The sequence below is a fragment of the Mustela erminea genome, chromosome 14, assembly GCF_009829155.1.
Source record: "Mustela erminea isolate mMusErm1 chromosome 14, mMusErm1.Pri, whole genome shotgun sequence".
Classification (NCBI taxonomy): domain Eukaryota; kingdom Metazoa; phylum Chordata; class Mammalia; order Carnivora; family Mustelidae; genus Mustela; species Mustela erminea.
The window spans coordinates 17,090,397-17,117,985 of record NC_045627.1 but is presented as its reverse complement, the minus strand read 5'-3'; the positions used below and the strand labels follow the sequence as shown (position 1 = coordinate 17,117,985).

Below are 27,589 nucleotides of genomic sequence, written 5' to 3'. Positions count from 1 at the left end.
TGACTTTTCCAGTAAGTACATTACACCCTGCATGAAGGACAACCATGTTTCAGTACCTAGTGCCAAGTCCAAGCTCATATGAGCGTTTACTGCCTGAGGCTACCAATGCCTGGCCCGTTTCCTGCCTTCAAAAATTAAAAACCAGGAAGAAAGTTTTAGAAGGTTATGAGCAAAATGACACAAGCAATCACATATTCCGTCTTTGGATCTCGACAAGAGCCCAAACTCACCCACAAATCTGGATTTACGTCTTTAGAAAAATGGTCAGCGTTCACACAGTTTCAAAGATGACAGTTAACAGATTACATGAGTGAGAGCATAATTTTACAAACCAAATCGGAGGTATACTGGTGTGTAAAGTTCATGTTTATTCGACTCCCCAGAGCCACCTGCTGACCTCATTCAATGCAAATGTGTCTTAAATAATTTAAGAGACACTTAAGGGCTTCAGAATCTAGATCTACACCCTACTATGTCCCTCACAAAACATGTACCGTAAGGCTCTGTACATAGTTCAATAAATACTCCTGGATCGGATTTTCATTAAACCCTTATTCTATTCAAGGATGGTAAATCTTTTCGGTAGACTGTTTGTTACCACAAATAGTGTGGTTTAGTCCATGTTGGAAGATATTAATGACTCCGTCTCACCTTGCAAAATTCAACCATTTTTTAAATGTGTGTATTTCTACTGGGTCTCATTGATGAAGGAGTTATGAAATATATTTCAATATTCTCTCTCTCCCCCAGAAGGGTAACCCAGATACCACCCCACCCTATTGCTCTAGTTCTTGTAAAGAAGTCCTTTGTCTAATAATTAACAATGCTATTTTGAATTTTACCAATGAACATAAACAGAATCAACAAGCTTAGTAGCTGCCTCACATTCACAGGAGAATCAAAAAGGTGTTTTAGAACGAAGGTCTCGGTGGTTACGGGATTTTGTTCAAAGTGAGGATGACTTTTATTTGTAAACCAATAGCAAAATGTCTAGAGCTATGCTGGTTAAATTGGCTCTCCGGAGGGGCGCCTGGGTGGCTCAGTGGGTTAAGCATCTGCCTTCGGCTCAGGTCATGATCCCAGGGTCCTGGGATCCAGGTCCGCGTCGGGAGTCTGCTTCTCCTTCTCCTTCTGCCCCTTCACCTGGCATTTGCTGATTACTGTGGCATAAATACTCCCACCCCTGACGAGTGGGAGATGGTTTTGTTGAAGTTGTTTCACCAAGTAAATATTTACATATGAAGCTCATCTCCCATTCCCCCAAAACATCGGTCCATACAAATATGTATAGTTTGATTCTTCCTCTGACTACTCAAAAAGGACGGAGAGAAACAGCTGTCTTCTGGGCATGTAATTGCCAGGTAAGAGCTACACAGCTGGGAAGAGAAAACCAAACCAGGTAACTCTGATCCTTTTCTTTGGAAGAGACTGAGTTTGAAACATCACCTTTTTTTTTGGACCCAAATGGAGACTCCAAGAGTTCTAGTGTTTCTCCTAAAAGGATGGTGACCATGGTGAACTCCACTGGGCAAAAGAAAATTCTAAATACAAAGCTCTTCCAAAATGTTAACCGTGGCAACCACCGTTATGGTTACCCAGGGTAACCAAAAAAATCACAGAATCCAGGTTCAACGGTCCACAGACCACTTGTCCAAAATGGAGATAGAATTCAGTCCTTTAACTTTTTCTACTTCTCCATGCAAGGCCACAAGGATTAGGAAGCTTTCCTTAGCATTAATTCAATCTGGGAAAACTTTAATCTCCGTGCAATATCCAGGGAACTCTCACCATGCTGAGGAGAAAAAGAAATTAGAGTCATTTATCTCTGATACAGTCCAACATCAAAGCCAAAGTTCTAGTAAACAGTCCAGATCGACTGATTCACACTCTTAGCAATGGCCTTAAATGTCATTTGGCTCTAACAGTAATAGGATAAATTAATTGCTTAATGAGGACAATATTTTTTGCTCTTAAAAACATCAGAGGCAATTAATTCACTACGACAAAAAGCCGAACTCAGAAGACGATGCTGCTAGAAGGGACCTCGGATGCTTGTCCACAGATGCTTACCTTGTTCTTGATCGTGGGGTCAGCACGAGCTTCCAGAAGCAGAGGGATAAGGGTCTGGTTTTTCATTTGGCAGGCGTAATGCAGGGCTGTGTAGCCATACTGAAACAGAGGACCAAACAGTGCATCTGCGCTCTTGGTATAATTTAAAACACTAACTACAAGTCAAAAGAAATGTCTAGGTGGGGTGTCTGTGCCCCCCAGTTTTGGCTTTCAAAAAGCAGCCAAGCCACTGTGGTTTTGGCACGTGGACAAAATAACATCAGACCTTATTAACTCTTCCGAGATCATAGTGAATAATGTTGCGATCGCTTACTTTTATTGAGTGGTGAGAGGGTTTAAGTGGAAGATCTGGCTCCCAACGTGCCATGGGGAATAAAGAATCTAATTACCTAAAAGCACAACGCACTGCATCACTTAAAGGTGGAAAAATGACCTGAATATTCAGACAGTTTTAGAAAAATGGTGGGGAAAGTGTGTGTGCACATGAGTGTGTACTCGAATGTCATCATGCAACTAGAGACACACAGAGGACCAGAAAAGTAGGGGCCCCAGGGCGGCTAGGTTGGTTAAGTGTCTGCCTTCGGCCCAGGTCATGATCCCAGAGACCTGGGATCGAGTCCTGCATAGGGCTCCCTGCTCATCGGGGAGTCTGTTCTAGCCTCTGCCTGCTGCTCCCCTTGGTTGTGCTCTCTCTCTTTCTCTCTCCGACAAATAAATAAAATCTTTTTTAAAAAATCTTTGAGCAATTTTGACCACAAAGTTTTCAACCTTTTGAATTTAAATGAGAAGACCAAGAAAAATCTTCAACAAACCTTTCCCTAATCTTTCATAACATCTTACTTAGTACATTTCATATCTAAGGAAACGGTGGAGTGTAGTGGTCATCTACTCCAATTAATCCAAAAATCCTATTTTAAATAAAAGGAAACACATGCTTTGCATAAACTTATTCCTTTGTGTTCTCCCACACAAATTAGGGACCACAAAGAAAATACTGGTTCTTTTCGACTCTAATTTCAAATCGCCTACTTTTCTGATACTGAATGGAGAAGCCAAAATTTCATCCAATTAATGGAAGCAAATAAAAGTGCATACCAATAAACATTTGATTCATTTAAGGGAGGAAGAGGGGGATGGGGTGAAAAGGTAAAAACAAAACCTGATATTTAGAAACAGAAGTTCAGGGCTGCGGCCTGCTGGTCACTGCCCTCGCCACCGTCTGGGCTCCTTGACCTGGATCCTTACTGATCTAGTTAACAGACGGGGACTCTTACAAGTGAGCTGGGAGCTCGGCTGCAGCAGCCAGTACTCTGGGCCAGGCACACTGAGAAGCACTTTAAACAGTCAGCCTTGCAAGGTGGGTGCTGTCAACATCCTCGCTTTGCAAGTGAGCAAACCTACAAGCTTATGACCGGCCACAACACACACAGGCATAAAGGGACAAGCCTAGTTTGACACGTAGGCATTCAGACTCCAGCGTCTTCATGACGGAGGATGGGAGTTTCTCAGCAGAGCTGCCTTCTCCCATAACTTCTCACCAAGGGTGGAGCAGTTCTTTTAAAACATGTCCTCATGTTGAAAATAGAACTACCTTACGACCCAGCAATTGCACTACTGGGTATTTACCCTATAGATACAAATGCAGTGATCTGAAGGGGCACGTGCACCCGAATGTTTATAGCAGCAATGTCCACAATAGCCAAACTATGGAAAGAACCTAGATGTCCATCAACAGATGAATGGATAAAGAAGATGCGGTATATATACACAATGGAATACTATGCAGCCATCAAAAGGAATGAAATCTTGCCATTTGTGACAGCGTGGATGGAACTAGAGGGTATCATGTGTAGCGAAATAAGTCAATCAAAGAAAGACAACTATCATATGATCTCCCTGATATGAGGAAGTGGAGATGCAACATGGGGGCTTAAGGGGGTAGGAGAAGAATAAATGAAATGAGATGGGATTGGGAGGGAGACAAACCATAAGTGACTCTTAATCTCACAAAACAAACTGAGGGTTGCTGGGGGGAGGGGGGTTGGGAGATGGGGGGTGGGGTTACGGACATTGGGGAGGGTATGTGCTATGGTGAGTGCTGTGAAGTGTGTAAACCTGGCGATTCACAGACCTGTACCCATGGGGATAAAAATATATTATATGTTTATAAAAAAAATTTTAAAAATTAAAATAAAAAACAACATGTCCTCTAGTCAATAAAGATGTTATTCCCATGACTTTCATGGCAAGAGCCTAACAACTTCAAGGCTGCCTGACTAGCAGTGAAAACGAAAAGAAAGCAAACGAAACATAAAGAAAGCCAGGGAAAACGGAGAGGCGTCTAGGAAAATAAAGCCAGTAAGTTTGTAGGTGACAAATACACTGGCTGCACACAGCATTTTGAATATTCTTTCTAAACGACTGCACCCACGAACTTACACAGTCTGCGGCGTTCACGTCCACCCCGGCGTTGAGCAACATTCGGACAAGAGCCTCATTCTGCTTGGTCTTTGACACCTGTTACAAAGAGCAAATATGGAAGACGTTCATTGACAACACTTTTCTCCATCTTATGCCTAGACTATTCTACTCAACAGATTTATTTTAATCCAACCCCTTTATGGGTCTCTGCATCGGTCTTAAAATTTCCCCCACGTCCCTGTCCCCTCTGATATCAGGCAGGTAAAGCCTGGGTTCTCAGAGAGTGGTCCTGGGATAGCTGCATCAGCCTCTGGGAAATTGGAAATGTGAATTCAGTGGCCCCATGCCAGACCTCCCTCCTTTGCCTGGTAAATCCATGTTTAATATCCCAGCCCAAGCCCCTCTTTCCTCCAGGAGGCTTTCTCTGACCTACCGCCGTTGGTGGAATCTCTTCTCTGGGAGAAGATCACCTCCCCATATCACCTACTTTGTAGTAAGTTTACATGCATTTCTGTGGTTATTTCATTAATGACCCATTCTTCAGTCCTCTCTGACTCTCATGAGGACAACAACGACACCTGTTTGCTTCCCAACTGCATCCCTCCCAGCCAGCCGTGTGTGCACAGAGTAGGTCCGCAGTAAGTGTGTGTTGAATGATCGAACGAAGGAACGAAATGAACAAGACTCCTGAGAAATCCACGCTTCCTGCCCCATCCCCTGAGATTCTGACCACAGGACAGGTTGAGCAACCCTCCAACATCCCATTGCTTTAGGGAGGGCAGTTCTCAGGGAACAGGTGGGCAAGTCCTGAAGATCAGCCCCTTCGCCTAGCAGGAAGCCCCACCCACTCTCCTTCTTTATTTGTAATTCCCTCCCACGACAACATCTACACAGCCTAGACAGGCTCCCCCTTTCTCTGAAGTAACTCAGTCCTTTCTGGTTCCTTCCTCTAAAATGTCTTTTCTCACCACTACAACTTGTGCTTAATTTTAAACCTCCGACTATCTTCGAAAGCAGGGTTGTGTGTCAACAAGCCTTGTTCATCACCCTTGTGATCGTTCTGGAAATGAACGGCAGATCCCTCGCCTGCCCAGAAATGGCAAATATACCAATGTTCTGCACTAAATATGCAATTAATTTTTAAAGAACTTTTCCAGGATATAAGCAAATGATGTGTTTCTCAGTGACTTGTGTTTTCTTTTTTCCATAAATCCAAGCATCGAAATCAGTATTATCATATTTAATTAGAGTTTCACAAATTGTGACATTTAAATACCCAAGGAGGTAATTACACTTCCAATGGGCAGACATCGTCCTGGAGCCTCTCGTAGCAAAAATAACCAAAGTCCACGGTCTATTAGCTACGGGGAGAAGGGAGCTCGGTCATTTAATTGGATTAAGTGACACATCTGCTGAGTCATCGCTCAAGGATGGACATGGACTCCGGGGAACCAGATGGGAAAAAGGGAATGAGTCAGGGCAAAGCTGTCGCTCCATTTAAAAAAACCAACGTAACCATTTCACACTTCAACTCATACTCTTCTACTCTTCTTCTACTCAACTTCAACTCTTCTACTCATGAAATGACTTGCGTTCCTACACCAAGTGTATCTTTTGTTATTCAGCTCTGTAAAGGGAAAAGGTTGGCTTTAAATTCTCTGTAAAGATGACTGGTGTTTGTCAACCTCTGGCTGCAAATATCCTGGGATCTGTTTTTTAACTCAAGACAGGGCAGGTCCAGAAAAATCGAAACTCAAAGATGTGTGCAAAGAAGCAAGTGGGGATTTTTTTTTTTTAAACATTCGGGATTTTCTGCTTTCTTCAGATGATTCTTAAATTAATTTAGTTTTCTAAATAAACATCTCACATGATTTTACCACAGATCAACCTAGTTGGCTGCCTTTCTTCTCACTTTCCTTCAATCCCAGCATTACGTGGATATTGGAAATGTCATTTTTCGAATACCAACCAGGAGTTTATTTTGTTACTGTTTCTCTCATTGTACTGGCCCAGCAAAACTTGCTGAGTCATGCTGTTGATCTCTCCATTTACCCTTTGATCACACCTGTATTACTTACCATGAGGAAATACCCGATAAGCAGAACGGGCATTAAGAGGATGATGAGGAGGTAATCAAAGAAGGTAAATTTTTTCTTCACAGCATAATGCAAGCAGTTTCTCTCTTTCTGAAAATTAAGAAAATAAAATAGAGAAATAAAGAAATTCTTTATTAACATTTGTCTCAAATTTCATATTTTCAGATTGCCATATCAAAAAGTTTCATTCATGGGGCATTTGGCTGGCTCAGTTGGTAGAGCATGCAAACTTTTGATCTCAGGGTCATGAGTTCAAGCCCCATGTTAGGCAGGAGAGTTTACTTTTTTTTTTTTTTTTTTAATTAATTAATTAATTAAATTTATTGAACAAGCACTTTTTTTTTTTAGGAGAGTTTACTTTTAAAAAGGGGCAGGGGACACCTGGGTGGCTCAGTGGGTTGAGCCTCTGCCTTTGACTCAGGTCATGATCTCAGAGTCCTGAGATCAAGTCCCACATCAGGCTCTGTGCTCAACGGGGATCCTGCTTCCCCCTCTCTCTGCCTGCCTCTCTGCCTACTTGTGATCTCTCTCTCTCTCTCTCTGTTGAATAAGTGAATAAAATCTTAAAAAAAAAAAAAGACTACATTATTAAAAAAAAAAAGGTTAGTTTATGCTTTTTATTTTTATGGTGGAGAGTATCTGATTAATAAGGCCATGTCTCCATTGATGAGAATGTCAAACACAGTATAGTCTACAGATTCTCAGGGTGGGCGCCTAGGTGGCTCAGTCAGTTAAGCAACCAGCTCTTGGTTTTGGCTCATGTGATGATCTCAGGTTGGGGGATGGAGTCCGCATGTGGGCTCTGTGGGAAGTCTGCTTGAGATTCTCTCTCTCTCTCTCTCTCTCTCCCCTTCTCCTTCTTCCCCCACTCACACGTGCTCTCTCTCTCTCAAAAAATCTATGAATAAATTTTTTTTCTAAAGATTTTATTTATTTATTTGAGAGAGAATGAGTGAGAGAGAGCATGAGAGAGGAGAAGGTCAGAGGGAGGAGCAGACTCCCCAAGGAGCTGGGAGCCTGATGCGGGACTCGATCTTGGAAGTCCGGGATCATGACCTGAGCCGAAGGTAGTCGCCCAACCAACTGAGCCACCCAGGCGCCCCATAAATTTTTTTTTTTTAAAAGATGGATTCTCACATGCATGTTAGTTTTTTGGGGGAAAAATACATGCTTTCTCTCTCTCTGTTAAATAAATAAACAAAATATTAAAATAAAATAAGATCAAATGCATTATGTCGAATTTTAAAATGTAGGGTCATACTGCATGTACAAAGTCATGTCCGCTTTTTCCCATGCCCTTTAAAACTTTTAAACATAGGACTATAACAGCTGTATGACTTCCTATTGACTGGAGCTATTCTAATTTATTTAACCAAACCCTATCTGTTGGACATCTCGAGATTTTAACTTTTCATTTTTATAAATTACACTACTTGTGGACATCCTCATTCATAAAGCTTTGTCAACATTTCCAAATTGGTCCTTAGCAAAAGTTTCCAAAAGTATAATTGTTGACGTGAAAAGTATGAACGCTTTTCATATTGTATTGCTAAACTGGCTCTGGTAAAATCATAATGATTTAAACTTCCTTCCTGATCAACACATGGTTTCCTTTTTTAATCCTGGTCAATTTGACAGGGGAAAACAAACAAAAACAAAAACAAAAACAAAAAAACAAAAAATATATAGATATATATAATTTGTTCCATAGAATTGATGTTCTTTATGAGATCTGTGCATATGAAATCACCAGCAGAATTGTGTGTCCTATTTTAAGGCCTTTGTTTATTTAGTACTTCTTAAAATAAGTCCTAAACATAGATTTAAGAAATGAGAAGGCACTTTAAATTATTAACATACCAAGATTAGCATTGGGGGAAAATTAAGATTAAGCATTTAAAAATGACTTAAAATATTCTAAAAATAAAAAATGGGAGCCAAATACTTCTTATAATAAGATCTCTAATTTTCTAAAGTATCCCTCAAAGTCCTTTCCAAGATGTTCATAATAACCAGAGGATCCAGTAGGGCTGGGCTCAGGTTCTGTCCCTTCCGGGCCCACCCCTGTGTCGACCAGCATCTCCTGCCCACAGCTTCCGAATAAGTATGTCTCCCAACAGAGGTCGTGAATTCGCAGACATCTGTCTTTACCACTCGCCACAAAGCACACACAGCTAGGTCCTCAGCTGCGAGCTGGGGAGAGCGTGTCATAGTCTCCACTAAGCTGCATATCTGTGAGATCCCGTGCAGGCCTGACTTGCTTTTAAACCCAACCAGAGAAAAAAAAAAAAAAGTACAAACAAGAAGGCCTAGGAGCGATCCATTTTCTGGTAATATATTATTGCTCTAAATGAACTGGTCTTGAACCAGGAGGCCCTACAGGTTGCTTTTCCTCACTGAATATATGTGAGTGGGAACAGGGCACTCATAATTATTACAAATAATGATTTTTTATATTTACTTGGTATGCTTTACTTATTTTTTAAAAATTTTTTCAATTTATTTATTTTCAGAAAAACAGTATTCATTATTTTTTCACCACACTCAGTGCTCCATGCAATCCGTGCCCTCTATAGTACCCACCACCTGGTACCCCAACCTCCCAACCCCCCGCCATTTCAAACCCCTCAGATTGTTTTTCAGAGTCCATAGTCTCGTGATTCACCTCCCCTTCCAATTTCCCCCAACTCCCTTCTCCTCTCTAACACCCCTTGTCCTCCACTTGGTGTGCTTTAAATGTTTCTTGTTGCTATGATGCACACACAGAAAGTTTAAAGGTGTTCTGAAAGGATGCTTGGGGCAATACACACATGTTCTGCTCTTCCTTGATTCTGAAGTTTCCGTCGGCTAACCCTGCATCTTAAGTACAATCTTTATGCCTTTCTGTGTGGCTTCAAGGAGCCTCTGGTTCATGAGCTTGTTTGTCCTTGACAAATGTCTCACTGGCATCCTTCAGTCCAAAAGCAAACTACAGGATCTTCTGGAGAACATTGACCCAGTAGATAAAAACCTAAAGACACAACACCACTGGGTCAATATTTTTTTTCCAGGAAGTCTTTCCCGTTACTTCTGTGATAGTGAGGAAGAGGAGCAGAGAGGGGGATGCCGGAAGGCAGGGAACAGCGTGGGGAGGAGGAGGAAAAGAAAGGAAGAAGCTCTCACTAGTCAAATGAGTAAACCATTACCTTTCTTTTCAGAAGTACAAGGACATACTGAACCACAAAATATGCCTGCTGAATGAACTGTGATTTATCCGGCTTTTTAGCCTAATAGAATAGTATGTATCTGTCCCTCTAAAGTAAGGCAAAAAAAAATTTTTTTTGGTATCAGGAGCTACAAGCAAAGAGAGAATGGCATTCACTACTTCCATTGCTATGAGGAGAAAGGATTACCATGGTCATTGACTCTCTCTACTCATGTGTAATGGCCTCACCCGGTTTTTGAGGTTCACATCTGCATTTCTTTTTAAAAGGAAGGAAACGATTCTCAGGTGTCCTCGCCTACAGGCACAGATCAGGGGCGTGTCTCCATTGAAGTCATCTCGCACATTGATGCAAGCGCTGTCTTCTCTCACCCATCGCCACACTTGACCCAAGTCGTTCTGGTAGGCCGCCTGGCAGATGGGCTGAGGGGGGAAACGCAGAAGCAGATTTTGCAATAGGGGTATAATGAGACCACCCCACCCCCCATAGAAAAGAAATCCTCACGCAGTCACTTAAACCTTGCGTGTTTCCAAATTGTAATATATTGCTTTGTAGGTGAGTCTTTGGTCTCCCTTTGCCTAGGCTTAAAATTCAGCCTAAGTCCATGAGGAGCTCTTGGGATTTCCCAGATTGCTTGGCAGTCAGATGTGTTTGCTGAAGGAGGGAAAAGGTGGAAGCAATACTGGAGATTCAGGTCAGGGACAAAACTGCCTGGTGGGTGGCTGGGTAGAGGAGGCCTGTCAGAAAGACAGGACTTCACTGAAGACAAAATAGGCATGGGGGAGGGGGAATTGAGGGCAGCCCTGGGACATGAGATGAAGACATCTGACCCCCTGTGCTCAAGAAACCCAGCACAGGAGCAAAGACCTATTTTAGACAAATAATATATAAACAACAAATTAATTAACTGCATTCGATGCTTTTTATCTCCAGAATGTTAGAAGGAGCTTTGCAAAGCACGGTGGGGGCTCACCAGCAAGACAGAAGCCTACCTCCCCTTGCTCACTTTGTCCCTCCTTCTGGACCTCTCTTCTTCTTCTTCTTTTTTTTTTTTTTAAGATTTTATTAATTCATTTCACAGACAGAGATCACAAGTAGGCAGAGAGGCAGGCCTGGAGGGAGAGAGAGCGCAGGCTCCCTGCTGAGCAGAGGGCCCGATTCGGGGCTCGATTCCAGGACCCTGGGAATCACAACTGAGCCGAAAGCTGAGGCTTTAACCCACTGAACCACCCACGCGCCCCTGGCTCTCTCTTCTGTTTACAATACCTCATGTTCGGTTCCTTCCACGTGGGCCTCTGCCCTCCCTCTTCCCTCGGTGCAAACCCATTTTCTCCTTCTCTGCCCTCCTGGCTGCCTGCTGACCCGTCCTTTGTACCCTCACTTTATTTTTACTTTATCCATCTTTCCTGACAGGGTCGGCGCTGGTTCAACCGGGTAACGGTCAGTCTTTTCTTAGTGGTTTATGATCGTGGGGCGCAGGCACCGACCGGGAGGGGAGGCGGCCAGGAGTCCGAGTTCAGGCTGTCCGCGCCCTGCGGACAGAGGCTACCTCTGTGCAGTCATCACTGGAACCCATCCGAGTCCTATCCCCAGTGCTTACACAGCACCGACACACGGTAGGCAAATACTAAATACCCTCAGACCGATTTTAATTAGAGAGTTAAAAAAGAAAGAAAGAAAAGACAAGACAAAGAAAAGAGCCCTTAGAATAATACCAGGCACAGAGATGGGACTCAGTTTATGGAAATTATTGTTCCTGCTCACTCAGTCCTTCTTCAGTTTGGAAACAAAGACCTCCCCTGGGTGCCAGCCGCCGTTGTGGGGGATCAGGGAGGAGAAGAAAATGCGTGTCTGCACCCCCTGAAACGTATTTACCAGCTGGGAAGACGGTGTGCGCATGCGCGCCCGCGCACAGCCTCAACAGTTCAAGAGTTCAAGAAGCACGGATTCGGGTTACTCAGCGCCAGCTGGGGCGGACCGCAGGGTCATTGGCTAATCAGTTCATGTTCCAACATGGCCAAACGCCGCAACCTGTGAGCTTTTTTTTTTTTTTTTTCTTTGAGAGAGAGAGAGCTTGAGAAGGGGGAGGGTCAGAGGAAGAAGCAGACTCGCCACCAAGCAGGGAGCCCGATGCGAGACTCGATCCTGTGACTCCAGGATCATGACCTGAGTCGAAGGCAGCTGCTTAACCAGCTGAGCCCCCCAGGCGCCCAACCGGTGAGCTTTTAAAAGTAAAATGCTTTTAAACACAAGGCCCCACTCATGAAAGAAACATCCCAAAGGAAAGTCAGCTGGGGAGCAGGGAAGAGGCGAGCTTCTGTACCCCAAAAGGAAACGAGCACCATACCGGGGTCTGAAATGCAGTAGAAATGCACAATCATACAACTCACTTTTCTACTACCCTGAAGTCATCCCTTGACTAGAACTGTCACCAGCTGGGCTCAGCAGTGTCCCCGGATTTTCTGTCTGGCTGACAGAGAAGTGACCAGAGCCCTTGAAAGGACGCAAACTGGCTTGTCCTTGCGGTTCTGCTCCTAACTCCTTGGTGACGGTGGACAAATCTCTTCCCCTCATGTATCTCTGTGTCCTCAATCACGAAGCAAAGGAATTAAGTAAAAGTTGTTTCATGTTGTCACACCCTATGACTGTTACACCCCAGACTGCAAGTCTTCCCCCAACCAATGTCTCCTCCGCATCAACAGTAAGATCAACACATAGTATTTTTTTTTTTTAAGATTTTTTTATTTTAGAGAAAGAGAATGCGAGCGGGGAAAGAGGCAAAGGGGTGGGGGAGAGGCAGAGAATCTCAAGCAGACTCCCCACTGAGCACAGAGCCCAAAGCAGGGCTTGATCCCACAACCCTGAGATCATGACCTGGGCTGAAATCAAGAGTGGGACACTTAACTGACTGAACCACCCAGATGCCCCAGAGAGCTAGTCCTTTTTAAGCACAAACACTGCACAGAAACTTCCCAGGGAGATGCCCTGTCACTTAAATTTAAATAACAAACAAAATGGAGCTAAATACAGCAGTATTAAGTGTTAAGACACCCAGTGCCAGGGGCATCTGGGTGGCTCAGTGGGTTAAAGCCTCTGCCTTTGGCTCAGGTCATGATCCCAGGGTCCTGGGATCCAGCCCCGCATCGGACTCTCTGCTCAGCAGGGAACCTGCTTCCCTGCCCCCGCCACCTGCTGCTCTGCCTACGTGTGATCTCTCTCTCTCTGCCAAATAAATAAATAAAATCTTTAATTAAAAAAAAAAAAAAAGACACCCAGTGACTCTCAGGGCTTTCTTAACCCCACTCGGGGGGATCGTACTTAACACATCAACCCGACCTTATCTTTTAATCTTTCTGAAGCTTCCTATATCCCAGCCACAGAGTTTCCGTGGGTCCCCCCCCAAAAAGAGGTGTAGGAGTTGAGTGAACCCCAGAAAAGGCTCTATGCTGTTGAGAACTCCCAGTGTCCACCAGGGGGCAGCTCGGGGTCACGAAAGCATGGACAAGAACAGGAGGGAAGTCTGGGGGAAATCTAAGGCCCAGAAAGAGGAAGAGGCTGTCCCCTAGGGCTGGAAGTGTTATTATGGATTCTGTTGACCTCTGAAGCTTCTGGAACTTGGGAGAAGTCTCGGTAAAGGGGAAGCCCGTGGAGAACCTGGAACACGGTCGTGATGATTCTGACCCTTGGTACTCTTCTCTCCATTCTCACAGCCAAAGATCTGAGGAGGATTTGTGCTTTTTGAAGCAAAATGATTCGGGTAATTCTGATGTACTCAAGAAAAGTCTTCTCAGAAAACAAAAGAAGACATGTTCTTCCCCTTCAGATTAAGCAGTCCTAGGGAATGATCTCAAAGGCTTCATTTTATTGGTACAATTAATCACTGGCCGTTCTTTCTGATGACTCATGCACATTGGGATTTGGAAATTTCTTGGTAAGTTCTTTCTTCCGGGTCAATTAAAAGGCACAGGGTTTTGTTTTGTTTTGTTTTTAGAAGGTTTTCTTAGCCCCATGGAGCCTTTATGGAACATGAAGGAAGGTCCCAGAAGTGCTTGGATTGTGGGGAATTGTAGCAATGAGGAGACACGGAGGCAGGGCACACAGTTATCTGTTTCGTTTTCTTTCTCCTACAAGGTCCGCTTCGGAATACGTTGCCTTCGCTGCTGGGAGGCCAGAGGAGCCTCCCTGCTGACTTCAGACCCTAGAAGCTCTGAGGTCAGTGATGACGACCAGGAGAAAGCAAGACAGCCACTCCCGCAGGAGGAGGAGAAAGGGCGCCTTCTAGTTGCCAGGATGGAGCCGATCAGAAGCCCAGATATCTCCCTCCTGCCTCAGACCACCCAACAGGTGAGTGCAGAGCCTGGAGGAAGCAAGAACCTCAGTCTCACAGCCTCTTTTTCTTTTTTTTTTTAAAGATTTTATTTATTATTTATTTGACAGACAGAGGTCATAAGTAGGCAGAGAGGCAGGCAGAGAGAGAGGAAGGGAAGCAGACTCCCTGCTGAGCAGAAAGCCTGATGTGGGGCTCGATCCCAGGACCCCGGGATCATGACCTGAGCCGAAGGCAGAGGCTTTAGCCCACTGAGCCACCCAGGCGCCCAGCCTCACAGCCTCTTGAACACGCGGACCTTCTGGCAAACAATGGCTACCCAAGGGAGAAGAGGACCAAGCTAGAATGACTGGAGCATGGGTGATGCCACGAAGCAAAACAACCTCTAGTCAGATTTGTGAGTCTCTAAATTCCATATAGACAGTGAGCCTTGTTGCCCGCACCTGGACAAGCCGCTGTCCCCAGCACACCTTCGTATACCCTCCGTCCATCACTCCGACAGGCTCAACCATCCATGCTTCCAGTTCCCCACATATCTGTCCCCTGTCTGGGACTCGCCCCAAGCTCCCAAGGCTGGTGCTCATTCCTCAGTGCTCAGCTCCAGTATCAACTATCTAAGAGGAGCCTCGGGTGAAAGATCATACGCGCAACCACCGCCCCCCGCCCTGCCTCATATATCCTCTCATCAGCCTGATGCTTCCTCAATGCCACTTTGAATTATTTATACTTATTTTTTTCAAGTGTATATTCATTTTTTTTTAAAGATTTTATTTACGTATTTGACAGAGAGTAGGCAGGCAGAGAGAGAGGGAGGAGGAAGCAGGCTCCCTGCCAAGCAGAGAGCCTGATGCAGGGCTCGATCCCAGAACCCTGAGATCATGACCTGAGCCAAAGGCAGAGGCTTTAACCCACTGAGCCACCCAGGCGCCCCGCGTATATTCATTTTTGAAACTGGTAACTCCAAGAGGTCAGGGTCCACTTCTATTTACTTATCACTATCTACCAGGAGCAGCGTGGGCCTGGAATGTGTGATCAGCAAATATTGTGGATTCCATAAATGGATGAGTGATCAAAGGAAGAAATATTTACAGATTTTTGGTCCTGGTTCCTGTTCCTACATTCAAGTAATCATTTCCTCTTAAAAATGTGACTTGGTACATTATCGTTTGTAAAAATATTTCTTTAAGGAAAGAATTAAGAAACCTATTAGAGTAGTGCTTTGTTTTTTTTTTCTTTTTTGAATACATGGTGCCAGTACTAGGGGTTCAACACACAAAGTAGAGAGAGCTGGTAAGATCGTGAAGGAGGCATCTTGTTTCTAGTATCTCTGCCTTTCTGTTTCTCGTATTACGGAATGACTCGACGCTAAACCAGATCTCACCCTGCTCTCATTTTATAGATATAAAGTCCCACAGGGTTCCCAGCGTGGTCAGTATAAATTCTACATTTTCTTGACGTTTGGTCCAACGGCTTTCCCATCGCCCACAACTCTCTTCCTGTCTCCCTGGGTTCTTCCCCTCGACTCTACCAGCTCTCCCCAAAAGCCCTGTTTAACCTCTACTGCTCTGTGGACATTATACGTCAATACAGTCTTTCTCCTACTTGCCATGTGCCTTTTTCTATAGTAACATCTGCCTCGCTGACAAGCAGGCCCATGCCCAAAAGATTAACATTAATGGTGGGGGTGGGGGTGGGTATGTGTCTGTGAGTCCTTCTGCTCATAGATCTCCTTATCATTAGACTTTTCCAGGTTTAAAGAGATACATCATTCTGATATGACTTTCATTTCTTTTGGGGCCTTTTCCCCAGCTGACAGGGCCAAGAGTCTACAGAATGTTCTACAGTTCTCTAAAGCATGAATTCCTGACCTCTTTGAGTTAAGTTCCTACACATCTTCCTTCTTTCTAATTTTTGGAGTACTGCGCAGGGCAGTGCTTGTCTGCTGGATAGGGGTAGAAGGCAGCTCTCTGGAACCTGGATTCAGGGTTCCCTATTCTTTTTCCTCCGAGAAACAGGCAACAGTGTATCCGAGTGGGAAAGCACACTGGCAGAGAGCAGGGCAGTTAAGATCAACACATTCATGGAGGAAGCATGTGTCCCTCTCGAGAAAGCAAGCAGACACAGAGCTTTGCGTGTTCCTCAGTGGGGTAAGCATAATTCCCTAGAGTAGACAAACACAGGTCTTCTCTCGCAGCCCCCGATCTCCAGCCAGAAAGTACGTTTAGCTGCATTACTCTGGTCAAGTTGCTTAAACTCTCTTTGCCTCAATTTTTTTCATTTGTAAAATGAAGATAATAATAGTGATTCTCTTATATGGTTGTTCTGAGTATTAAATCATTAATGCACATGAAGTGCTTAGAACATGACCACATATGTAACAAGCCCTAATTAAATGTTTGCTGTGGTTGTAAAGAGTGTGAATAAATACATTTGATAAGGGCTTACATGAGTCAGCCCTGTTTCAGCATCCAGCCTTCCGAGCACGGATAGATCATTCTAATCCAGGTTCTCTCACTGAGCTCTAAGACTATCCTCTGTTGCAGATGTTAGCACAATCCGGGAATGCTTCCTTATGCTCTCCTTCTTTCTTAAAAATACATCCCCAGTGTCCACGGGTGGATGAATGGACAAAGGTGTGGCATATACATGGCAAGGAATATTACTCAGCCATAAAAAGGAATGAAACCTTGTCATTTGCAACATGGATGGACCTCCAGGGCATTCAGCTAAACGAAGTAAATGCGATACAGAAAAGCAAATACCATATGACCTCATTTATATGCGGAATGTAAGCAACATCGACAGCAGCAAAATAAAACCCACACAAACAAAAACAAAAAAATCCAGCACACGAAAACAGATCGGCAGTTGCCTGGGGTGGGGCGGGTGGGGAAGGTGAAATGTGCTGAATTGGTGAAAAGAGTGAAAAGGTACAAATTTCCAGTTATAAAATGAATAAATCATCAGGATGTCCCGTACAGCGTAGTGACTGTAGTTAATTCTGTACCGTGTATTTGGAAGTAGGTAAGGGAGTGGATCTTGAAAGTTCTCGTCACAAGGAACAAAATGTGCAACTTTCTGTGGCGATGGATATTAACGGAACCTACTGTGATGATCACAGACAAATACAGAGTCATTGTCTATTTGAAACTATTGAAGCATTTGAAACTAATATAATGTTATGTCAATTATTCCTCTCTCTCCCTCTCTCTCTCTCTCTCTCTCTCACTCTCTGTGTGTGCGTGTGTGTGTATATCCCAAAATATACCTCTGGCATAATAATTATTTTGTGCTGAAGTTGACTGAGAGGAAGCAGCTATAAGGAAAGCTCTACCTTCCTCCCATTCAGCTAAAAGCCTGACATAAATTTATGAAGAGGCTTCCCCTCCGCTCTCTGCCAGGAAGGACAAAAGTCCCCCTTGTCAGCTCAGAGAAGTCACCAAAGGACTCAGCATAATAATGGACTGAGCAGCCCCAGTCCATTAGCTCCACCATATATTTGTCCTCCACGGTCTGCTACCCTACAGACTCAAAGTCTGAGTCTCTCCTGGGTCTGATTGCTTCTCTGGAAATGTATGGTCCCTTGGTTGAGATGCTGTCAGAGTAGCTGGGAGTTTCTCACCGCGGGGTGCTCCCATGGATATGGACAAGGCCCACACCAATAAACTTCTGTTTCTTTTTCTTTTGTTATGATTTCAGTTGTCAGATTTGCAGGGCTCCAGCCAATCAACCGAAAATGAGTAGAGGGACAAAGAATTTTTCCTCCCCTCTAGGGAAAAAAATGACAACCTTACCTCCCCAGTGTAGAAGAGCTTCCCACACTCAAACTGGGGAGTTGAACTCTACTAAAAGTCTTTTTTTTTTTTTTTTTTTAACAGATGCCCGATGACGAGCACAGTTATCAGAATGAGCACTGAACAATGTGGACAATTGCTGAACCGCTATGCTGCACACCTGAAGCTAATATAACACTGGAATTAAAATTGTCTTTTTTTAAAAGATTTTATTTATTTATTTGTCAGAGAGATCACAATTAGGCAGAGAAGCAGGCAGAGAAAGGGGGGAAAGCAGGCTTCCTGCTGAGTAGAGAGCCCAATGTGGGGCTCGATCCCAGGACCCCGAGATTATGACCTGAGCCGAAGGCAGAGGCTTAACCCATTGAGCCACCCAGGCGCCCCTAAAATTGTTTTGAAAAGGTACTTTGAGGCAGTCTAGGACCAAGGAAAAGGCAGGCCTGGGGGGCTCTTGCCCTGTTCTTAATTTAGTGGTTCCCATTCTTTACACTCAGGCAATGCAGAGCTGTTGGCCGAGGGCAGAAGAGAGACTGGGACATACATCACAGATGGGTCGGTTACGTTTATGTATTTGAGGAATTACTCCAGAGTGTCACACCTTCTTTGAAATCAGAGATAGAAGAGTCTCACAGAGGGGCCACTGCAGACCTTCGGCCTCAAGACACCAGACAGTAAGGCTAAGTTTTGTTTTGTTTTGTTTTGTTTTGTTTTGTTTCCTTTCAGAGGTAACCCCCACACGCAACTGCAGTTGCCGCTTACAGAAAGCAAGCTAAGCTTTCTTCTGAGCTAAAAGGACCCAGTGGGTTAAGGCTCTGCTTTCAGCTTAGGTCATGACCTCAGGGTACTGGGATCAAGCCCCACGTCAGGCTCTCTGCTCAGCATAGAACCTTCCTTCCCCTTTCTCTCTGCCTACTTGTGATCTCTCTCTGTGTCAAATAAATAAATAAAATATTTTTTAAAAAAATAAAAGGGGGCACCTGGGTGGCTCAGTGGGTTAAGCGTCTGCCTTCAGCTCAGGTCATGATCTCAGGGTCCGGGGATGGAGCCCCGCATCAGGCTCTCTGCTCAGGAGGTAGCCTTCTTCCCCCTCTCTCTCTCTGTCTGCCTCTCTGTCTACTGTGATCTCTCTGTGTCAAATAAATAAATAAAATATTTTTTAAAAAAATAAAAGGGGGCACCTGGGTGGCTCAGTGGGTTAAGCGTCTGCCTTCGGCTCAGGTCATGATCTCAGGGTCCGGGAATGGAGCCCCGCATCAGGCTCCCTTCACTTCCTCTTTCTCTCTTCCTGCCTCTCTGCCTACTTGTGATCTCTGTCAAATAAATAAATAAAATCTTTAAAAAAAAATAAAAGGACCCACTTCTCCTCAGAGCTTACATCCATTGCTCAGGCCGGATTGTTCCAGTCCTGGGCATGGAGTAACACGCAGTGTTAGTCTAGGTGACATTTGGGGACACTGAGTATCTTTAAAACCTTGGGCAGAATCGGCGCAGCTCTAGAACCCACTGCCCTGGGCCCCATCCCTCTATCTAAAGCCAGCAAACACGCCGCAGTCCCCGCAGCAGAGCCCAGGGAGAGTGTGCTCATACCGGCTGAGGGTCTCCTGATATCAGCCATGGGGGAGGAATGAGACGGAACGAGATGTCGGAACAGACACCTCCACTCCGCAAACAGCATCCTGGACCCAGCTGACACTGGAGAAGATTTAACACTTACTCCCAGTACAAACCTGCCACTAGAGCTAGTCCTACTAATGACTTTACAATCCTCAGTGGTGGCCACTTTTACCTTAAGGAAAAAAAAAAAAAAGTTGATATCAAGGGGGAATTCTGCAAGTTGAGAAACTATTTGCCAAAATGATAGTCAACTGCCTTCTTTCTGGAAACGGTGGACTTCCCAGAGATCATGTGTTTCACGTCACTGATACTGGAGTTAGTGGACAAGTGTGCACAATCAGATGGAAGGTTCTAGAATCCACATGCCATGGATTGGCATGGCCAAAACATCTAATTCAACACTACCTTAGTTTACCTTTGGTTCAATATTAATTATGAGCTTTGAATAATTATCTTTGATCTTCTAGGTATGTTAGGGATTTTTAGGGGTGCGTGCATACATGTGGGTTTGTGTGAGTGTGGTTGTTGGATCTGTCTTTAAGTACAGTAAATTCCAAGTCGCTTTGTCCTCCATATATTTGGAAAGTGAAACACTGATTCCACTTCTGCGGATAGTCTCATAGATACTAAAGGGGTTCAGGGTAAGTCTCCCCACTTTTAGCATGTGAAGTCTTTTGAGCTAGAGGCAATCAAGATCCAGCAGGCTCAAAAGAAAATTTTGCCCTTCCCTGAACTACTGAGAAGAAATTAAATTAGGGGTCTCTCCCAGAATGAGTTTTTCCAGAAATAAATGTTATCTGAGGGACCATTAGTACAGCAGAGCACACATCTCTTGGTTAAACATCTGTTCTCCTTTTCACCTGTGAATGGCCTTCTCTCCATTGAATCCTGGGTCCTACTGCATGCCTCAGTTCAGGATGGCATATGTACCTCCTTTTACCTTTCTGTCCTTGAACTCTCAGGTTGGTAGGGTTCCCATATATACAAATTAAAATTTGATTTTCTTCTGTTAATCTGTCTAAGGTCAATTTAGTTCTTAGAGTCAGAAGAAATTTTGAAGAGTAGAAGAAAATTTTCTTTTCCCCAGCAATACTTAAAAACAATTCAGCAGGGGCGCCGGGGTGGCTCAGTTGTTAGGTGTCTGCCTTCAGCTCAAGTCATGATCCCAAGGTCCTGGGATTGAGCCCCCCCACCCCCAGTGTCGCTCAGTGGGAAGCCTGCTTCTCCCTCTCCCACGCCCCCTGCTTGTGCTCCCTTTCTATCAAATAAATAAAATCTTAAAACAAAACAAAACAAAAGCAATTCAACATATCTTACCTTGCCTTGACTTATTCAACTACTTGCCAAATCAACACCCCATCAACAAACAATTGTACTGCGCAGAGACATTTTTTTTTTTTAAACATAATTATTCTCAGGACCTAGATCGAACCTGGCTACTCCAAGTGTGGTCTGCCAAGTGTGGTCCGGGGACCAACAACATAAGCTTTGACGAATGGAGATGCATAATCTTCGGCCCCACCCAGATCTACAGAAAAAAAAATCTGCAGTTGAATAAGATCTAGGTGATCTGTACTCATATTAAAATTTGAAAAGCCCAAGCCTCATGGCAATGCTTCTCTCCCATGGGTGGCAAACCGATCACCTATGGGAGAGTCACCTGGGATGTTCCCCCAAAAGCTGTTTCCCGACCCTACTACAGACTGAGTGCGTGAAATGGACTGTCTGGGCTGGGGTAGTAATTGTCGGTTTCATATATATGATCTCTTCACCAAACTAGAATCACTGAGCAAGACACGCCTGGAATTTTAAACTGATCAACGAGTATACTGACTATAGAAAGACATGCACAGACACGCACCCACCCCGGACAGGTATTAGAAACAATTGCAAATGAAGAGAAACTGTCTTTAATACGAGGAGGAGAACCACCCAAGGAGGTTGCGTTGAGCATTTGTGATGAAATGCAGAATAACCGGTTAATTGTGTTAGAGAGGAAAGGAAATTGTGCATAATAACATCATTACCCCTTACACTCTTGTGTATACATTACTTGTACTCCTTTGACACATGATTACAAATTTATTCGATTCTAATAGGTTACTTTCAATACAGCAGAAAACATTTTTTGGATTGATCAGATGGGAAAAGAAAAAACTCAAAGTATCACAAATATATTCTGCATTTATCCTCTTTTATACAGGGATAATCTCTATTTATAATTGCTGCTAGTGAATTTCTTTCAAATGTCAAGCTGAAAGGTGTCGCTCTGTCTGTGTGGTTCCATAAAGGAGCCGGTCTATTTTTGTATGTTTAGAAAATCCAGTTGGATACAATTTTCATTTTTCCACTGGAAGTTTGACATCAGAAAACACGACTCCATTAACTCCATTTTCAGAAGTTCCTGCAAGATCCAAATTACCCCCACAAACATCTAGACATCGTGACATAGCATATTGCTCTCTCCTTGGACGTGGATAGAGTTTTAGAATTGCAAAATAATTGGCTTTAAAATTTTAAATATATCAAATATATATATATATGTGTATATATATATATACACATATATATATATCTCAAAAAGATGAATACACAGCTCTTTGTTTGGGCTTAACACTCACAGAAAGCTAAACAAGAAAAAGGCACATTTTTATGGGAGCAGGAAATTACATTTGAAAGGCAAGAGCAGTTTTCAACACCTTTGGAATCTTAGTTCCAGAAAGATCACATACCTCAGAGTATAGGATTCCCATGCCGGCCCTTCACAGATTGGCGTCGCCCTTACCGCTTCTTGAATCTTCTGAAAGTATTTCTGATTAACATAAAATCCTTCCCAGCCAAGAGAAAAGTCCCTAGAAGCTGAGGCTGGTGGCACGTCCTTTCTTCCCACACTTGTAGAATGCTCTTCCAATAACACAGGCAGCAGCACACCTACTAGAGAGCCCAGCCCAACGCAACACGGGCATTGGTTTACAGCGCAATGACCTAAGTGTGCATCATCTAAAGTTACAAGCCCGAGGAACCGGTTTCTGAGTCACATTTGCTCTGCCAGTAGTGATATGTGGAGAGAAGGGAGCAAAGTCAAGGGGAAAGGGAAGTTCCCAGCCTCACAGGAAGGACTCGGGGTTCAAAATAGGGCAGGGTAGTTAAGACATTTCCTAATTGAAATCTGGTTTTCAGTGGCTATTGAGAAAGGCTAGGGATGAGCAGACTTGCTTGTTAGAACCATGTATATCTACCCCGGGCTTGACTTTCATGAAAAATAATCCCGAAGGGGCACCTGAGCGGCTCAGTCAGTTAGGCAGCCGACTCTTGATTTTGGCTCAGGGCATGGTCTCAGGGTCCTGAGATCGAGCCCACTGTCAGACTCCACACTCAGCATGGATTTGCTCAAGATCGTCTCCTTTTTTTTTTTTTTTTAAGATTTTATTTATTTATTTGACAGAGATCACAAGTAGGCAGAGAGGCAGGCAGAGAGAGAGAGAGGCAGAAGCAGGCCCCCCAACAAGCAGAGAGCCTGATGCAGGGCTCGAACCCAGGACCCTGGGATCATGACCTGAGCTGAAAGCAGAGGCTTTAACCCACTGAGCCACCCTGGTGCCCCAAGATCACCTCCATCTCCCTCTGCTTCCCCACCCTGCTCAAAAAAAGGGGGGGGAAATAGAATAATAATCTTCTAAACTGTCATTATGGAATTTTGCTATCCTTTTTTTTTTAAGATTTTATTTATTTACTTGACAGAGAGAGACGCAGTGAGGGGGAACACAAGCAGGTGGATGGGAGAGGGAGAAGCAGGCTCCCTGCTGAGCAAAGAGCCCAATGTGAGACTCGATCCCAGGTCCCCAGGATCACGACATAACTGAAGGCAGACACTTAACGACTGAGCCACCCAGGAGTCCTGGATTACTTGCTGTCCTTAAGCATGGATAAAGTCATTTGTTTCTCCTTGATGGTCATGATTAATATAAATAAATTAAAGTAATAAATTAAATAATAGATGAAGTTTTTAAGCTATATTATTTTATAGACATAAATGTGTTCACTTGCACAGGCATTTTGAATAAAGCTTGAGCAATTCAAGTTGAAAAAACTCAGATCTTTGAAGATTTCAGTCCCATTTATATCCTAAGTAATTAAATTATCCTTCAATGTTTAAATTATACTTATAATATCACTATATTTAATTTTCTTTAATAAGTACTTTAATTCTGAACCTAACAAGTAATACTTACCTAGCGAAATTGTCTCATATATCTAATAAACTTATTAACATAATAAATATTAGTTGTCTTAAAAATTCTAATATAAATTCAGCCAAATTCTTTTATAATATTCAATTTTAACATTGTAAGTCTGAAATCAATTGCCGCATTGCATGTTTTAAACGGATTCACCAGGCCACTTGGTAAAACACGGTAATACGGCAAATCTCTTCAACATTCTAAACATTTTATATAATAAATATAATGCCAACCATTCACACATTATCTCTGAACACAATCACAGCAAAGTGTGGAAATTTTCCAGAATTAGTAAATCCACACATACCCATGAAAAAAACAGTTTCAACTATCCCAGTCAAACTGATGTGATTTTTCCAGTCTCTGAAGTTTCTTCGGTGGCCAAGAATAAGGGGCCAGGATCCAAGACCTGAGCCTACATATATTCAGGGAACTTCTTCCTACTCCCCTGATGGACATCATGAGCTATTTTTATGAGTTTTATAACAAGAATTATATACTTTACCTTGGACTTGGCTTTCGGACCAACCTCCCAGGAGTTAAGAATTAACGAATTCTTCTGTTGAGGATGGGAATCTGCAGTAACCACCAACGTAGCAGCTGACTTTCCTTTTGGCTTGGTTTGATTTTGCGTTTCTTAAAACACTTAAGACATTTGAGTATCTTTCCCTTTGACGTAAACATTAACGTTTTTTCCACTGGGTGCTGCATGTTCTTACGCAAGTCTTCTATAACCCCTTTCAGCGTCTTTATAACCTCTTTCAACAAATTACTGACTCCAGAACTCTTCGCCATCCCTGCCTCTCTAAGGCTGCTGCTGGCTTCCTTCTCCAAGCTCCTTCCTCCCTGATCCAGAGGATTCTTCCACTTCCCGTCAGGACCAAAACTCACCTAATTGGATTCCGTGTCTCTCTCTTGACTACATCTAGAAAGGTAGCAAAATACACCACCCTAACATATGCCTCTTGGACACAAGGATTGTTTTGATACGGTTGTTTCTGAAAACCTTCAGACACACAAGAGAATCTCTGAAAACAGAGGAGAAGTTACTTTTTTGTAAAGGACATTTACATATATAAAAGAAATTTCCCAGTTACTAAGGTGCCTCCCTGGGGAAGAGGAGGTTGATTCTAAATCTCCATTGAAGATTAATTCTCCGAATAATGGAGAAAGTAATGACTTAAATCTGTGGGACAACTGATGCTGTTTATTGTGCTTTTCCTGGTAGCGTCCCGTAACTGCCCCTCCCCCATCTTCCATTCTCTTCAGCTGGAGATGATGGTTAAAATGTTGGTTTGGGCCATTTCAAGGGATTTTACTCAGTTTTCCTGGGTCTCCTTTGCGTACACATGAGGTACACACGTTATTACCTGCGGTTTGTTTTTCTCTTGTTAATCCGTCTTTTGTGACGAGGGTTCCAGACACAGAACCTAGAAGGGTAGGGGAAAGATTCTTTTTCCTTCCCTACAATCTAATTCTAAAGGCACAATACTCATATAATTATGGTAGATGAACTTTTTAGATGTAGGGTTGAACCTGAAAAACAAACCAATAAAAAAGCAATTGACTCACTGCAGTTGGTAAAAACACCCCAGGGCAGTGAGTTTCAAACAGCTACGATTTGGCCCCTAGGTAGGGCTCCCAGATACAGCAAACAAAAATACAGGATGTTTAGTTAAATTTGAATTTTAGATAAATTTCTGAAATACCGCATGGGGAATGCTTCTATTGAACAACTATGTTGTTTAACTTAAAATGAAATGGGCGCCTGGATGGCTCAGTCCTTTAAGCGTCTGTCTTCAGCTCAGGTCATGATCTCAGGGTCCTGGGATGAAACCCCAGGTCGGGCTCCCTGCTCCATCAGGAGTCTGCTTCTCCCTGCCCCTCACCCCGCGCTCTTGTGCTCGTTCTTTCTCTCTCCCTCTCCCATAAATAAATAAAGAAAATCTTCAAAAAAAAAAAAAAATAATAAAGCCATTGCTCTAGCCATTGTGTGGAAAGTGGATTTGAGGCAGGCAGGAGAAAAAACAGAAAGACCAGTTAAGAGGCTACGGAGATAATCGTGCGGAAGTCAGGAGAGCAGCAGTGGGGACAGAGAGAAGAGGAGGTAGGAGGTAGAAATAAGGGGCATTTTTGTTGAAAATGCATTGTTGAAACAAACTTTTATGCCCAAGATGGGCCACACTTGCCCAGAATGTCACATCAGGAAACCAAAACTGAGAGAACTTTCCTGTTCCTGTAAATGCTCCATTTTACCAAAAAGGAGGCATTTCCAGCCACCCCATAGCCAACCGCCAAGAATCTGTGCTAATGTCATAGTTTTAAACAAGGTCAAATCGTCACCCCTGGCCAATCAGCTTAAACCAAAGACATTTACCTTATTCCCTGATTGACCTGCTAGCCGGGGGTGTCCTGTGTCTATATCACTGCTTCTAATGCTCAATAAAACTTGCCTCTGCCCCACTTCCCTTGAGAAGAGTGTCCTAGTCCTCCTGCGGTACTCCCCCAGTCCAAAGGATATCAAACTAAATTGCTTTATTCTTGTCATTTGACAACCATTTCCTCCTGGCACCAAAAGCACGTCCCTGTACGTTGATCTGTGACACTCACAAGAGCTCTCTGTCAATTACATTTCTCTTTGCCTCACTGGCCTCCTGTTAGATTTCCCCCATAGGGAGCACTCCAGGAAGGCACAAGATGAAGGAGGCAGAAAGAGAGCTGCTCATTCCTATGTGTTAGCTGATCCCATCCGCCTAAGCCCCGCAATAGCCCTTCATCCTGGAAACAGCCATAGGCTGGCTTTTCCCTGCACTGTCTGGAAGAGCCAAATCGAGCCCTTCAGAGGTACCGACTCCCACCACCCAACGAGGTGCAGCTCCTCCCCTGAGCTCCCACAGCAGCAAGCAGACCATGTCCCCCCTCACTGCCTGGGTCCCCAGCATTCCAGGGTCCTTCCCTGCAGCTCCTCCATTCTGGTAACCCCAACCTCTGGTCCTTGTTCCCCCAGTCCAAGAAGTGGTGGCTGCTTTTACCATTTTGTTGTAACAGTGTAACAAAGTGTTACCCCTCTGCCTGTTCAGCCCTGAAAGACCCACTTTATTAATTCCTTATATTAAATTCTTTCAGTTAAAATAACTGTGGTTGGGCACCTGAGCGGCTCCATTTGTTAAGCATCTGACCCTTGATTTCAGCTCAGGTCATGATCTCAGGGTCGTGGGATCGAGCTCCACCTCTGACTCCGTGCTGGGCATGGAGCCTACTTAAGATTCACTCTTTCCCTCTCCTTCCACCCCTCCCCGCCTCGCCCTGGCTTTCTCTCAAATAAATAAATAAACAAATACATAAATACAGATAAAAATGAAAAATAAAAAAGTAAGTTGTATGGTTTTCCTTACTGGGCTCTAGCTGATGTAGTGCGCTGGAGTTGTGTAGAAGCTACAGATGAGTGATATTCGGAATCCCAGATCAAGGAAGGCATGCACGTTTCCAGCTTCACTGTATAGGGTTATTTCTTCTTTAAATAACATAACAACTTTTTCTTTTCATTTTAGCACCTTTAAAGGTGAACAATGGCTATCCAATCAAATAAGCACTTTTGCTCACCAGAATGTTTGTGTTTCTGAGTGTTATGCATTGGAGTCCCACCATCTCTTTCTACAATTCTCCTGCTTGTGAAAGCTTTTTAGGTCACTTGTTCGCTTAAAATAAAGTCCCGGATTCTGAGGCCAAATCGCATTAATTGTTGTTCTGTACTAAGATAGGGGGGTCCTTCCTCCAAGACTTAAAAAAAATCTTGTCAAATTTGAAATCAGTCTTGAATTTT

The 27,589-nt window shown here is 43.7% G+C and overlaps 1 protein-coding gene and 1 long non-coding RNA gene across 3 annotated transcripts; one reads left to right on the top strand and one right to left on the bottom strand.

The window, feature by feature from the left end:
- Positions 1 to 940: 940 nt before the first annotated feature.
- Positions 941 to 22,843, bottom strand: ANKRD22 (ankyrin repeat domain 22). Of its 2 annotated transcripts, none has more exons than XM_032312614.1 (6): positions 22,258 to 22,843; positions 10,021 to 10,212; positions 6,570 to 6,677; positions 4,510 to 4,587; positions 2,071 to 2,169; positions 941 to 1,792 (listed from the first exon to the last, which is right to left on the bottom strand). In XM_032312614.1, the coding sequence occupies exons 1-6, from the start codon at positions 22,276 to 22,278 to the stop codon at positions 1,715 to 1,717; spliced, it is 576 nt and encodes a 191-aa protein (XP_032168505.1). In that variant the 5' UTR covers positions 22,279 to 22,843; the 3' UTR covers positions 941 to 1,714. The 2 variants fall into 2 exon arrangements, with proteins under 2 accessions (XP_032168505.1, XP_032168504.1); XM_032312613.1 differs by lacking the exon at positions 22,258 to 22,843 and adding an exon at positions 11,666 to 11,869.
- LOC116573018 lies at positions 13,292 to 18,133 on the top strand. Its single transcript, XR_004278583.1, has 3 exons — positions 13,292 to 13,721; positions 13,922 to 14,134; positions 17,996 to 18,133. It is a non-coding gene; the product is annotated as an uncharacterized LOC116573018 (long non-coding RNA).
- Positions 22,844 to 27,589: the final 4,746 nt, after the last annotated feature.

What these genes read in the sequence shown, in the direction of transcription:
- ANKRD22 (XM_032312613.1), bottom strand. Translation starts at nt 11,689, where the DNA reads ATGCGCACACCGTCTTCCCAGCTG. An exon ending in GCACACCGTCTTCCCAGCTG is followed by an intron (nt 10,213 to 11,665) that starts GTAAATACGTTT and finishes TTCCCCCCTCAG; the next exon opens with CCCATCTGCCAGGCGGCCTA. An exon ending in TTATCGGGTATTTCCTCATG is followed by an intron (nt 4,588 to 6,569) that starts GTAAGTAATACA and finishes TCTTTGTAACAG; the next exon opens with GTGTCAAAGACCAAGCAGAA.